Raw genomic sequence first — 13,761 nt, forward strand, 5'->3', positions numbered from 1 at the left:
CGAACCTCGAGCCTTCAGTCTCACATCCACCCCGCGAGCTGGTTTCCGGTAACGACCGTTCAAAAGTGCCGCCATTAGAGAGCGTTCAAACGTGCAGCAGTTACTGCTGATGGACAATAACGCTTTATTGAGTTCTTCATTCCTGCTGAACTCCCACAAACCTGTGAATGAATCACCGCTCAGTCCCTTCAGACGTAATACAATCAAGTCCCGTATGTTTAGAGAACGCTCACACTTAATGAAGCCCGAAGGAAACTAATAATGTCATAATCAAATCTCAAACGCAGCGGACGCCGTCACCGCATCCAGCCTCCCAGGAACCACGCAGGGGTTTATTTTAGTGATGAAAGGCCGGTGATTTAGATCACCGGCGTATCCGAGGACAAACTCGCCCACACGGAGCTACAGAAGAGTCATTTATTACTCCATTAGAAGGAATACAAAGATGGCAGAGAAACGGTGATCACATCAGTCCTCTGAGGCGCGTTGGACGTCGGCTAACCTGCCTCGAGATATCCGGATTTATAGATTCATACGTTAAGGCTCAATTTGCTACACCGGGGCTGTGGGAAACGTGGCGAGGCCGAGGGAGACGTCCTGGAAGCGGGACCAACAAGCTCAGAGCGGCAAGTCGCGTTTACAAATTGTGTTTCACTTTTTGAAAGGAACAATGGAGTGTTGTTGTCTGCGTGTTTCTTATTGCGCTTTTAATACTCGTGGCGGCCGTTTCCCCTTAAAGTGTAATCTTCATGCTAAGCTAACTCTCTCCTGGCTGCAGGTAAAAGAGAGCGTGGCATCGTCCATCTAGGGGTGTATTTGCTAACAGGTCTAATCTCTTGTCCGTCTGTAACCCGAAGCCAACTGAAGAACCCGTCTCCCCGCTGCTGTTTCTGTGTTTGAGTCGTCGGGGCCGTGAGACTCGTTGACCCGGCTTCTGGAGCCCTCCCTTTTTCTTCAGTATTGCCGATGCTTTTTGATCCGTCTCTGGGAGACTCGTATGAATTGTGATGAAGTCGACAAGAGGTTGAGAGAAAAGACGCAAAGCACGGCACATTAGTTTGATTTGCCCTGAGCAAAACACACAAGCACGCAGTCTCATGAATACGTTCATGGGTCCTTCCTTCAGATACAGTTTTCACTAACAAAGCGATCCACGGTAATATAAGACACATTCAAGTACTTCCATTACATTTGAGGAACCGATATTTAATTCAAAGAACAATGAGAGCCGCAGTTGAACTGAGCTCAAGGGGGGTGGAGCCTCTTCATTGAGGTGTGTGCGTGAGGCCCAGGAGGTGCCGGGTGGGTGGGTGGGGGGGACAATGTCTGGAGAGTCCCGTCCTCGTTGCGGTCCAGTCCCGCCTACATTTGGTTGAGGAAGTGGGCGCGGCCGTTGTCCTCCAGGCGGCGGGTGAGGATCTCGCAGCCGGTCTCCGTCACCAGCAGGGTGTGTTCGAACTGTGCCGAGCGCTTCCCGTCCCGGGTCACCGCCGTCCAGCCGTCGGGCCACGTCTCGTCTTGCCAGCCACCTGAGGTCGTGACACACGGGCGCGGCGGGTTTTGGCTTACAGGGCATCAATTAAACAAGAGCTCTAGGGAAAAGGGCGCCACTGGACACCTGGGAGGAGATTCTACATTCTAGCTTTACTTTGGTTTTATGTACAATTGCTGAAGGTTTTGTTTGACGCAATCATATCATATTCACATCAATTAAAATGACTATTATCCCTTCAATTACCGCCGTTGTTCATGCTATTCACACTGAAGTGCGGTTTCTCTCACCTTCACATATCATGGGCTCGATGGTGAACACGTGGCCGGGCTTCATTACTCCAACCGCTTTGTTTTCTGGGAAATGAATAAAACGGAGTTCATCCCGTTGTAGGAAATTCAATGGAAACCTTTGAGAGATTTAAACAAAAAGCAGCCTTGGACCACTCACTGGCATAATGTGGCACGTTGGGAGCGGTGTGGAAGAGCCTGTGGATGCCGTGGCCGCAGTAGCTCCGCACCACAGAGAAGCCGTTGGCCTGCGCGTGCTTCTGAATGATGTTACCCAGCTCTCTGTAGCGGACGCCCGGCTTCACTGTAAAGGCAGGAGCATCCGACGCATTAACTGGGGTTTGTGGCCTAGAGTTCTTTTAAAAAGTAAGAAAGTCACCGACAAAGAGCTTTGTCCACATTTAGTGAACTTAAAGTTCAGACAAAGTTCATTGTTGACCTCGGACAGAAACTGAGAAAGTAAATCTCGGCTTGCTCACCGAGGCGTCGGTGCTCTCTGGTGGACAAATCATGTAAAGCCAACACCAATTCTCAATTCATTCAAAGGACAAAAATCAGAGACGGTTGACCCCCCCGTCCAGCGAACGGGAGAGGACACCTACCAGAGTCGATGGATTGCATAAGGCATTCGTATGTGGTTTGAACCAGCTTCTTCGTCTCTTCATCCACCTCGCCGATGTAGAAGGTTTCGTTGAGGTCACCATGGAAACCGTTGTGGTAGACGGTGATGTCCACTGCGCGAGAGGGAGACGGGGGGAAAAGAGTCAGAGACGCTGTGCTGAGAAGAAGAAACGCCGCAGGGCGCGTTTCGCTAAATTGCTGATGAAATTGGAGGCGCGAGCGGACAAAGCGGGACTTGTTTACTCCCACTTCAGGGAGTAAACGTGGAGAGCAGCGATCTGACAGGCAAATCCCCACAGCTAAAGGTTAATGGAACGACGCGTCTCGTCAGCGCCACGCGGCGATTGGAGAGCTGTTGGCAAAGTGCTCCATCAGACGCTCTGGGGGGGAGCGGCGGATGGGAGACAAGGCCCTGGCACAAATATTCATAAAGAGTCTAAAATTGGCCAAACTCCCGCTGACACCATTTCAGGACGTTGGCACAACCATTAGTCATGACGGAGGAGGAGGATTTTAATCTTAACTAAAACATTCCCCTCATCCAAACGCAGCTCAACTTTCCACAGCCTGGTTCGCCATTGAGGATGTGACTGTAACGACAACGTATAAAGAGGCCCGTGTGGTGCAGGGAGCCCACCGTTGAGGATGTCGCCTTCTTCTAATGGCCGTCTGTCCGGGATGCCGTGGCAGATGACTTCATTGACGGACGTGCAGCAGGATTTGGGGAAGTTGTAGTAGTTGAGAGGGGAGGGGTAGCAGTTCCTGGCTATGCAGGCCTGAATGGACAAAGCACGTCGGTTAGAGGCAGAAAGACGAGGCTGCGGGCGCCTGCACGGCCACGTGAGCGTGTACGTACCAGGTGCACGGCGTGGTCGATCTCTTCTGTTGTGACGCCCACCTTCACCAGCTCGGCTGCGAGGTCCAGGACTTCTCGTGCCAGCTGCGATTACCAAACATGCATTGAATGGAGGGCACGGAGTCAAATTACGTCACAACACTGACGGCAGCCGGCGTCCTTACGTTGCACACTACCCGCATGCCCTCGATGTCCTCGGGACAAAGGATCTTGATCTGCGACGTCCCCTTCAGAAACTGCTCCGACTCGGATATGCCTGCGCGAGGGAAACCAGGAGAGACAAGCGGCGTCATTCGCACGTCGGCGCCGAAGGAGACGACTCAAGCGGGCCTCAGAAACTTCACCTGGGACCACATTCACACTCCCATGATTTAGCTTTTACATCACAAGCGACAGCAGTTCGGCAGTGAGAGGGGGTGCACATCATCAGTCATACTCCAGCTGTCTTATACAGACGCACATCTGGAGCCGCAACCTGCTCTTCTCACTCCTACATGAGCCGCGTCTGACGTCGAAGACTTCATCGTATTAAATCCATATGGTGAGGCAAAGGTATAAATAACGGTTCTTTCAAACCACAAACCAAGTTTGATCGATATCGGCACCGTCTGTTAATCCCTCATCAAAAGTCAGGGCCTCTTCCTAATGGATTGCAAATCAAACGTACCTTTGTTATGACAAGTTCTTTCAACTTGGATCCCACATTTCTCGTTAAAAGCTTTTCAGTGCTACGGTTCTACGGGCAACAAGCTGCTCCTACACAGAATAAAAAGCCACAACAATAGCAGAAGCCGGCTTAATGACACTTGCACTGTCAACTCAAAAGGAAACGAGGCCTGTTACGTGGGAGAGACGGTCCAACAAAACGTTGCACAAGATCAGGTCTGAGGATAAGCAGCACATTAAGGGAAAGCATTTAACTGGACATTGTTTAAAGCACTGGAGTCATCGTTAGTTCGCTGATCTATAATTCATCAACCCAAGCAAGATGATTGCTGCATGAACAGGAACAGTTGCCTAGCAACGCAGACAGGTTTTTTTTTTTGTTCAAGTCAAGTACAGCCCTCCTTTTGACCCGCAGAGTCGACAGTGCGCGAGCAACAATCAATTAGACTTACTTACGCTTTGATACAGCGGCTCAGGAAAAAGGAAAAGGCACGAGAGAATCACAGTGAGCACATGTTCATGTCTTCACAACGTCGTGCTCCACTTCCCTGCAGGTGTATTTGCGGTAATAACCTCCATTGTTTGTGTTATTTTTAAAAAAAAGAAAGAAAACCAGATTTGACTTCAGCTCAGTTACAAATGCCACGTTAAAAAAAACGGCCTGCAACAATAGTGCCTCAGTCCCCGAGAAGGCATCACGGGAGGAATGAGAGGAGACTGTAACCATGACTACCGGAGCACGGATCTACGCAGTCCGATGACAAGGATGTCGAGGTTGCCATGGTTGCACACTGAAGGTCTTTTCCAGAGATGTCGACCAGGTAAATAAGCCAGGTGGCAATTAAAACGGTGTCTGATAAATAACACCTGGCTGCTCATTTGAGAACGAGGAGCTATTGGGCTCTAAGCAATATTCTCTTTGTTGTATACCGAATATCGAATCAAACTCCAGTGAAATGGTACTTGCACTACGTATCCTACTGAGAATACACGCAATATTCTGCAGCTGTGTACAGCTGTCAGCCAATTGCTCAAAGCACATGCAGATGTTAACGCGTGACTCCTGTTTGCACAACATTACATATCCGCTTATACTTGTATTCATGCAGAAAATACACAAGACACACGCATGGACGACTGCTTTGTCTACTGTTAATAAGCTGAGACAGATCAGAGTGGCCTCAATTTCTCCCGTCTAACACCCAAACCTGTGGCCATTACAGCGTACAGACAATGCCAGTGCGTCAACACCAATGTAAATATTACTCTTTTAGCAGCTGTAAACTACCAACCTTGCATGAATCCTTCAATCAAACTTTCCACTGTAGTGCATTTCCAATTTTTCATATATTATATATATATATATTATATATATATATATATATATATATATATATATATATCTCTTGCATATAAAAAGCGATAGTTGGGGTGTGTGAAAACAAACCATTTGCAGTAAAATGTATTTGTAATAAGACAAAACAGGTAAATAAATACTGGTATGTAAGTCAGTATTTGGTGTGTGTAAATACTTCAGATTAATGGCAGTGTTAAGGCTTTGCTAACAGGTAAGACATATGTTGCCCCATGTAGTACTGCTTTGCTGTTAAAAAAATAAAAATAAAAAAAAGATACCCAAGATCCCAAGTGGACAATGAACTAAAAACACTCTGTACCTCTGGGGTGATCAGCGTAGTCGGGTCTTTGGATGTCGCTGGGCACGAGCCTCATGGGAGTCTACAGCGGGAGCCGAGGAGAGGACAAACTTATACGTCAAACCAGGAAATAATCAATGCAATAATATACAAGAATTTTCCACAATGGCTGTCGTTCTTTCTTTCTGGAGGAGATAATTTAACGACGCGGCCGGGTGTCCAGAAAGGACCGTTCATCAGCTCTACTCAACGCCGTTGATAAAACACGCCCGGGTGCGTTCTCACGTTTCAGCAAACCACCCGGTCGCCAGGGAGAAGCTGACATTTTAAACACGGCGGTGAAACATTCTCTTCCCGGTCGCCAGTCGTTGATACAGACGATAGCGGTTAACGATCAGGAAAATCAAGATGGAAAATAATAAATGAACGTGCAAATTTGTTTAGAGCTCGTTGATACACAACAAAAAGGTCTCAGAGCCGAGAGCCTTGTGAGCTGGGAGGGCTCACCAGTGGGTAGTGGGGGTGTAGTTTCCCCGTGTAGCGGTAGCCGGGCCACGGGTCCGTGTTGATGTCCTTCTCCACACAGTTCTTGGATTCATTCTGGTTCTTGTCCTCCTCTGACAAAACACAGCACAAGGAATCTGAAGCATCTGGCATCGTCGCGTCACTTCTTCGCTTTCACAACAACCACCTAATGAACCGACACCTGCGAGTTTAAATGTGACTTTAGAAAATCTCGACAACGACCAGTGATACATACTTGCTTTTTTGTGCAGCAGCTTGTGAGACACCCAGCTCCCTTTGAAGCATTCCTGGAAACAAAAACACAGTTCAACGGGCAGAATGGAGATGTGCACCGACTGGTACGGTGACAAGTGAGATCACAAATGTTCTACGCCAACATCAAACTGTGTCACGTGCACGCGAGGACATTGCGTCGTAGAAAGTGCCGGGGTGAAGATTTTTCTCCAATTGCTACCATGCTCCTCTCGATGATAGTTATGTTGTTGGACAGCTCATCAGCCGAGGAAGAGGGACGGGAAATCTAAAAAGCGGTGTCAGGTTGCACAGCCCCCCAAAAATGCAACCGCAGCAAAGACCTCCTGGGTCAAATGCCACGGAAACTATTTATAAAGCTTCACACTCAAGAGAACAGGCGCAGTGCATCTGCAGGTTAATGGATAACGCTTAGTTGGCAGAGACTTCTTCAACGCAGTGTCTGCAGGACAAGACATTGCGACGTGGGATTCACACCAACTTTTAAAAATAGCATTTAAGTCAAGGAAAACTGCAATGACAATGGGACCATCCCTGCTGGTCATAATGATCCAAGGAATCCTGCTCAGCTGTGCACCTGCACAGTATGTGGGGAGTTTATCTTCAGCCATGTGTGAATCCATCTTTAAATGGACAGAGTGTTGAGTGGGGGTTTGTGAGAGAGAGAGAGAGAGAGAGAGAGAGAGAGAACGAACCATCGTGACAACAAACGCTCCGTCACGCAACATTAACTCTGTGGCATTTCACATCCACAACTCCCCAAAGTCTGTGTCGTTACTGAATTATCTTCTAACCAGACAAAATGTACATTATTTCATTCAGGCAAAACGGGGTCCACACTGCGGGCGTTTTTTCTTCTTCATTATGACCTGGGACGACACCGGGACTCACTGGAGCTAATCAGCCAGCAGTTAGCTAGCTTAACCCCCCTCCCTCCCCGGCCTGCTGTGCGTGCTGTGCGGGGTGAGTTGCAATGACCGAGTGCATTACTCATAACGCACGGCCACGGGGCGCGCGTTACCGTTACCCTATTAGGTTATTAGCGGTCCACAAAGCACCTCGCGGTTGCACATGTCTACCTAGCTCGACGGTTAGCCGCCGCATGATGGGACAGAAGGCCCAGGTGTGCTAGCCACAGAGCCGGGGTTCGGGACTGGACTAGCCGAAAAAAAATGCAGCGGTACCTGGGAACAGAAATAGGAGCCTTGAATGCCAAGCTTGATACATGTGGGACACTGGAGTTTAGCGTCCTCGCTGCAGCCCTCTGTCTCACACTCCCTTCTTGCCTCGGTGCTCGCCATGCCTTCGTCTGCCGGAGGGGTGGAGTCGAGCGGAAGCAGCCAGCCAGCCGGGGCGCACTGCGCATGCGCGGCGCGCGTCACGTTACGCAGCTCGGCCCAATCAGCAGAAACTTTTTACAACATTTTTTTTTTTTTTCTAAAGATGGCGACCGCCGAACCGGTGAGTACACTCTCCCCCTCCGCCGTGCGAGAGCATATTGGAACGATCGCGGGGCTTTCTCGCTGTAATACCGGACCGGGTTCACGTTTTAAGTTCAAGTATACCTGAAAACGTTTGTCCCTGAAAGGAAACGGGGAGTTGTCACGCTCGCGCGTTCTGTTTTTAATAAGTCTGAAGCTGGTCCCGTCATTCTCTGCCACGACCGAAGCGGCCGAGCGGAGCGCTCGCGCGAGGGGGAGATCTCCCCCAACTTGAGAGGTGACGTCACAGCTAACCGACGTGCCGTTCACCTCTGCGCGAGAGATCCATTACAAAATGAACGAATGAACCATTTCTGAGGTTAACAGCAATGGCACACACACCTGTGCGATCACAGTTTGGTACAGGCACGTGTGTGACGTACTATACTTAAATTCGGCGGGCGATACGAGACTTGGAACGGAAATACCGGTCTGTTTGTGTCACTTTAATTTGAGCTGTCAGAATCGGTGGCCGCTGCTCACTGCTGACCTCTTCGATGCAGCTTTTGAGGTGGACTACTCGGTTAGCGATATATAAGAGCAATGGCGTTTTGTTGTGTTACCCCACCCAAATAAACATGTGTTTTAGTGAATAGGTTAATTGACCTGTCGAATTCAAGCTTCAACTGCTTAGTCTCGTGTTAGAACGGATCATTTGCACTGAGTGACCTGAGTTAACTGCCAAGTTGGCTAAAAGTTAACGCTGACCGATCAGTTGTAAGAACGGAAGTCACGTGGTGCTCTTGGCGTTCGTCTACAAACATCTGGGCCTCTTAAAATGAGTCAACACTTTTCAACTAACTTGCCACCAGTAACGTTACTGTGTAAAAGTGGCCAGCAGTCCACGGTAGTTAGCTGAATATAGCTTCGCTTCACATAACGGTGGAATGGGTTCCAGATGTTCTCCTGTGAACGGGAGACTAATCTTTTGACTGTAATTCGACTTTATTTGGGTGATAATCTCGTTCGAGATTAGGAATGACGCCGTTGTTTGGTCAGAAAGACTCTTTTTGAATAGTAACCTGTAATTAAAGTACCACCAATAAAGTAAAGGCTAACTTTTGTTAACAATAAAAGTTGTTACATAGGATATTTGATTTCATTCTACTTCAGTACTGTTTAATAGCATTCCCCATTGTTGTTATTACTAACTTATTATTAATTAATAAATAATATAAATGATTAACACCTGCTTCTCTCTGCCTAACTACCTTTAGGAAACCAACCCGAGTCCCCCCCAGCCTGATGAAGATGCAGCTAAAGAGACTGGACAAGAGATTGTGAACCCAGAGGCCTACATCAAACACCCCCTCCAGAACAGGTACGGGGCTCCCATCTAAGATACAAACGTCATATAACAACTATTTTAGTTTTTGGGTATTTTAAAGAAAAGAAAGAAGGGGGGCGACACCACGTAGAGACTCTCATTTCATAGACGAGAGAATGATAAGGAAGTTTATTCCAGTCACTCAAGCATGACGTTTCTGACCTACAAGAACCATAACAAATCGCCGCGGGAGTTGTTTTTTCCCAGAGTTAGACATGCCAGAGTCCCCTTTAATGATATACTAGAACAATATATATTATTACGTGCCTGTGGCCCTACTCCGGTCTGTGTGTTTTCGAGCTCTCATGTATTTTCTTATCATTCTGTCATTTTTCCGGGTGTTTCTGTGATGGTCTGTTGTCCAGACGGTTTCAGTTCTTTCCTCTCAATCCTAGATTGCAACAACCTTCGGTGCTGAATACAAAAAAAGCATCAATTGAATATTTTATACATATTTAGATTCCACAGGGATACTTATGTCCAAAAGGGTCAAAAACAGAACTCCACAGAGAGCCAGTTGGCTGGAAGAGAAGTTGCTCACTGGTCTTTGGCAGGCCGGCTGTGGGATTGAAAATAAATCGGCAGCGTTCTAATATTATACCAGACACGGTATGCCGATGGGGAGTTGTCATATTTTCTCCTGAGGTCTTCTGTTATGCACACACGACGCATTCCATTAGTATCAGTAGACTTGTTCCGGTTTTTGGGCCTTTCATTTCGGCTGTGTGGTCCAAACCCGCTAACGGGCCAGCTGCTCCAATTGTGCCACATTGCGATGGAACCGCAGGCGGCAGTGACTACCGGAGGTCTGTGGGGGGGCGTTTTGCCCCCTGTTAATCTGCACGCGTGGCGAGGGACTTTTAAATCTTATGACCAACCAGTTTGCAGTGTGTTTCCATGGAAATTATGCTTTGCATCTCTCTTCTCTAAATGTGTTCACCTGTTTTTTTGTATTGAAAGACTTTTTTTTTTTTTTTAGATTAGAAGCTCTGATTGTGTTGCTCTTAATTTATTCTGAATCTTATGAAGTTTTCTGTCTGTCATGTTTAACGATATCAACCACGTACGTATTTGGACAAAATATGATTTTATGTTATTGTGGTTACGACTAAGAAAAAAACAACATATATGGATTTGAGCAGAATAATTTGTTAGATGAAAACATGCTCTGAATCACAGGAGGGGACTATATCTCTCTTTTTTTTTTTATTTGAATACATTTTGAATTGGGTCGAGGACAAACAATTACAAATTATTTGGCGCAGCCCCACTAACTTGTAACAGCAAAGATGAGGTGATGATGATGATGATGACGATGTCATCGTCACACAGACACACAAGAAGCAGCCGCTGGGCTGCGAGAGGCTCCAGCATCAAACAAGTCTGACACCGCGCTCACGATTAATGGAGAGCGAGTGAAGTGAGACGCGCCGAACAGTTTGTGCCGGCAGCTCGCCGCTCATCCGCTCCGTTCCGGTTCCTCCGGTTACCTCGACTTTAATTAGGGGCTTGTTACATTCATGCAAATTGCTCCTCTGCTTTTTCCCAACAGATGGTCCCTGTGGTTCTTCAAGAACGACAAGAGCAAAACATGGCAGGCCAACCTGCGACTCATCTCCAAATTCGACACGGTTGAGGATTTCTGGGCGTACGGAGCAATAAATCTTTGTTTGCTTGGACCTCTGTGGAGTGACTGAAGCAGCAAAATGCCACCACAGACTTTTAAGATACTGTTGGATTTTGTTTTTTTAACGCTGTGTCTCTTCATTTCAGACTTTACAACCATATCCAATTGTCAAGCAACCTCCTGTCGGGCTGCGATTACTCCCTTTTTAAGGTACGTTTGATTTATGTACCATTTGTGTGAGCGTGTAGCTCACGTAAAGGTGACGGTGAGCTAAAGGTCGGAACATTTCCAAGCAAAGTTAGCCGGAGGAGTTTGGGATTCTCCGCAGGTTAATAGAAGAGCCATTCGATTGGCTGGTAGCCGCGCACTGTGCTCTTAGCGTGCACTGATCCTTTGCCTCCATTGTACATTAAACAGGACTCGACTCTTGTCTGAGGTCGAAGACTCAAAGTTTTGATTGCTATCCTGCAGGGAATACATTTAATCATTAATCATCAACCTTGACTGAGCATGCCTATTGGGTTTAGTCTATTCATCTATTACGCTTCATTCTTTAATGAAAAACATGTCTTTTCCATTCAGTCATTCGCCACTTTAAACTCTGGCACTTTAAACTTTGTACACGGCACACATTGATCTGCAGACTCCCTCCACCCACTGACTCTCACACTCCCGTTTATTTGGCACTGCGTTCTATAATCAGTGGGCTTTTCATTGTCAACATTAGCAGGATCCCCTGTGGCAAAGACTAATTAGGCAACTTCCGTTACTTAATCGACATGAATGCAATTGAACTTTTACACCTAATATTCTCCAACCAGTTTGCTCTGTGAGTCACAAAGTTGAGGCAGAGAAGAAGGCGGGCGGCAGTGCGAGTTGAGAACGAGGACGTGCACCGAGCGCAGCCGTCACTGGACACCAGTCCTCACTCCCCTCTTAGTATTCCAGCTGCAAACCTCTGACCCGATCTGTGCGCGGCGGCTCGGAACGTGTTCTGACCATTTGTGCCGCCGCTGCAGGACGGCATCGAACCCATGTGGGAGGACGAGAGGAACAAGCGCGGCGGCCGCTGGCTCATCACACTCAACAAGCAGCAGAGGAGACAAGACCTGGACCGCTTCTGGCTGGAGACGGTAGGTTTGACCGAGGGACGCCGTTACCCGTTTCTTGAGCTTCCGCTCGCCGCCGCGTGGTCGCTGGCTGCGGTGCAGACATCCAGCGACAAAGCGGGTGGGAAGAAGAAACACGCACCGTTAAACATTAACAGACTTCTACGTCGACTGTTTTTTGGGGTGTTTGTGGGCGTGTGTTTGCCCGCGTAGTCCGAGTCGAGATGAGGATCATCGCTTTCCCTCCACAGCTCCTGTGCTTAGTGGGCGAGGCCTTCGGCGACTGCAGCGACCAGGTGTGCGGCGCCGTGGTCAACATCCGCACAAAAGGAGACAAAATAGCCGTGTGGACCTCGGACTACGAGAGCCGTGACGCCGTGACGCACATAGGGTGAGGCGCGTCTTCATCTCAGTTGCCCCCCCCCGACCCCCGCCCCCCCTCCCCGCGACCTCTCACGGTGTCTCTTCCCCACAGGAGCGTTTACAAGCAGCGCCTGGGGCTCCCGCTGAAGATGACCATTGGCTACCAGTCTCACGCTGACACGTCCACCAAAAGCGGTTCAACCACCAAGAACAGATTTGTGGTTTGAGGGAAAATGTCCGATGTGCCTTCCTGTTTGTTTTCTTGTCTTATTTGTTGTTGGTTCATGTGTTTGCTGACTCGTTGGAATGCGATCTGGAAGAAAGAACAAAATAATTCACTAATAGTAAAAATAACCCTGTTTCTGTTACCTGCCGGGGACTCGAACCACAGCGGAAAAACATGAACTACCAGACGAACATGAATCTTCCCAAACACTAACAATAAGATGGTGATTTAGAGGGCTGCTCACTCTACTAAAGACATTTGTGTTGGTTTTTTTTTTTAATGTTGAGGAATCCTAAAATGTTAAAAAAAAGGTTCTATATCATTTACTACAGGCTCGTTGGTTTGCTTAACGAATGAAAGCCCTTTTAATTTATTTTTAATTTGCCTACATAAGATTAGATTGTTAGACCTTTTTGTTTTTGCTTCTTATGCCTTCGATTGCACTCAATCGACCTTTAAAAAGTATTTCATGACTCATATTCCTTTGAGCGTTAATATAATTAAAACATGGGTTTTGCAATTATTATTAGTTTAACTGTGTGATACTTTTGTGGTGCATCACTTGCTGTATCGTAGGAAACTGCCTTTCAGTTTGCGGTCTAATCGATTTCAACCGAGACACAATCCATCTCAGGGAATCAGTCTCTTCTCCGGCTTGAGATTTACAGCGACAGCGCCACATTCAAACCCCATCATCCCAAGATCCCTTAAAATGTCAGCAAAAAAAATGAAACAAAGGAACGTTGAAAGAAAAGGTTACTTTGGGTAACTCTTGTTTCCCGTCTCAGTCTGTTGCCATCTTCAAAAATGTCACCACGTTCTCAAGGATCGGGCCTCTTCACGGCGGCGGGCACCAGATCCTCCCTGATCTCATGACGCGTCACGTGACGGCCGAAGCCTCACTGGGTCCTCGCTGAAGTGACGGCAGTCTGGAGGCGGTAACCTTTAAAGGCCAGCTGATCCATCGTGGAGGATCCTTTTTCCAATCAGAAACACGGTGGCCATTAAATTGTGTGTTTACAGCAGCTCTCAAGCGCACAAAGCAACTCCCGTGACAAGCAGAGGACCTACAAAAAATATTAATAATGCATGAAAAATAACTCCGTAGGACCAAATAAAAACATCGGTTTGATTTAGAAGTCACACACTTTAATAAAACCGAGATGTTTAGTTAATTCAAGTTTCTCAGCACTTTTTACATGAAGAGTAAAAATATACCTCTAATAACTCATCTGCATCGCGATGCCTCATCCTCTGTGATCGAATGTCGG

General features: G+C 47.5%; 2 protein-coding genes across 2 annotated transcripts; one reads left to right on the plus strand and one right to left on the minus strand.

The window, feature by feature from the left end:
* Nucleotides 1–1,185: 1,185 nt before the first annotated feature.
* On the minus strand, nucleotides 1,186–7,685 carry metap1 (methionyl aminopeptidase 1). The gene is made up of 11 exons (XM_040199658.2): nucleotides 7,542–7,685; nucleotides 6,341–6,392; nucleotides 6,088–6,197; nucleotides 5,602–5,662; nucleotides 3,424–3,515; nucleotides 3,260–3,343; nucleotides 3,041–3,179; nucleotides 2,385–2,516; nucleotides 1,943–2,086; nucleotides 1,783–1,848; nucleotides 1,186–1,529 (listed from the first exon to the last, which is right to left on the minus strand). The coding sequence occupies exons 1-11, from the start codon at nucleotides 7,656–7,658 to the stop codon at nucleotides 1,363–1,365; spliced, it is 1,164 nt and encodes a 387-aa protein (XP_040055592.1). The 5' UTR covers nucleotides 7,659–7,685; the 3' UTR covers nucleotides 1,186–1,362.
* A 100-nt stretch (nucleotides 7,686–7,785) lies between these two features.
* eif4eb (eukaryotic translation initiation factor 4eb) lies at nucleotides 7,786–13,016 on the plus strand. The gene is made up of 7 exons (XM_040199660.2): nucleotides 7,786–7,818; nucleotides 9,056–9,159; nucleotides 10,718–10,813; nucleotides 10,939–11,002; nucleotides 11,812–11,925; nucleotides 12,153–12,292; nucleotides 12,377–13,016. The coding sequence occupies exons 1-7, from the start codon at nucleotides 7,801–7,803 to the stop codon at nucleotides 12,489–12,491; spliced, it is 651 nt and encodes a 216-aa protein (XP_040055594.1). The 5' UTR covers nucleotides 7,786–7,800; the 3' UTR covers nucleotides 12,492–13,016.
* The last annotated feature ends 745 nt before the right edge of the window (nucleotides 13,017–13,761 follow it).

Source organism: Gasterosteus aculeatus, chromosome 15 (assembly GCF_964276395.1).
Source record: "Gasterosteus aculeatus chromosome 15, fGasAcu3.hap1.1, whole genome shotgun sequence".
In the NCBI taxonomy this organism is placed as follows: Eukaryota; Metazoa; Chordata; class Actinopteri; order Perciformes; family Gasterosteidae; genus Gasterosteus; species Gasterosteus aculeatus.

Coding starts and splice junctions, on each gene's coding strand:
- metap1 (XM_040199658.2), bottom strand. CDS start 7,658: ATGGCGAGCACCGAGGCAAGAAGGGAGTGTGAGACAGAGGGCTGCAGC. Junction 6,198..6,340: donor GCTGCTGCACAAAAAAGCAA/GTATGTATCACT, acceptor GTGTTTTGTCAG/AGGAGGACAAGAACCAGAAT. Junction 2,517..3,040: donor AGAAGGCGACATCCTCAACG/GTGGGCTCCCTG, acceptor CCTCTCGCGCAG/TGGACATCACCGTCTACCAC.
- eif4eb (XM_040199660.2), top strand. Junction 9,160..10,717: donor AAACACCCCCTCCAGAACAG/GTACGGGGCTCC, acceptor TTTTCCCAACAG/ATGGTCCCTGTGGTTCTTCA. Junction 12,293..12,376: donor GACGCCGTGACGCACATAGG/GTGAGGCGCGTC, acceptor TCTTCCCCACAG/GAGCGTTTACAAGCAGCGCC.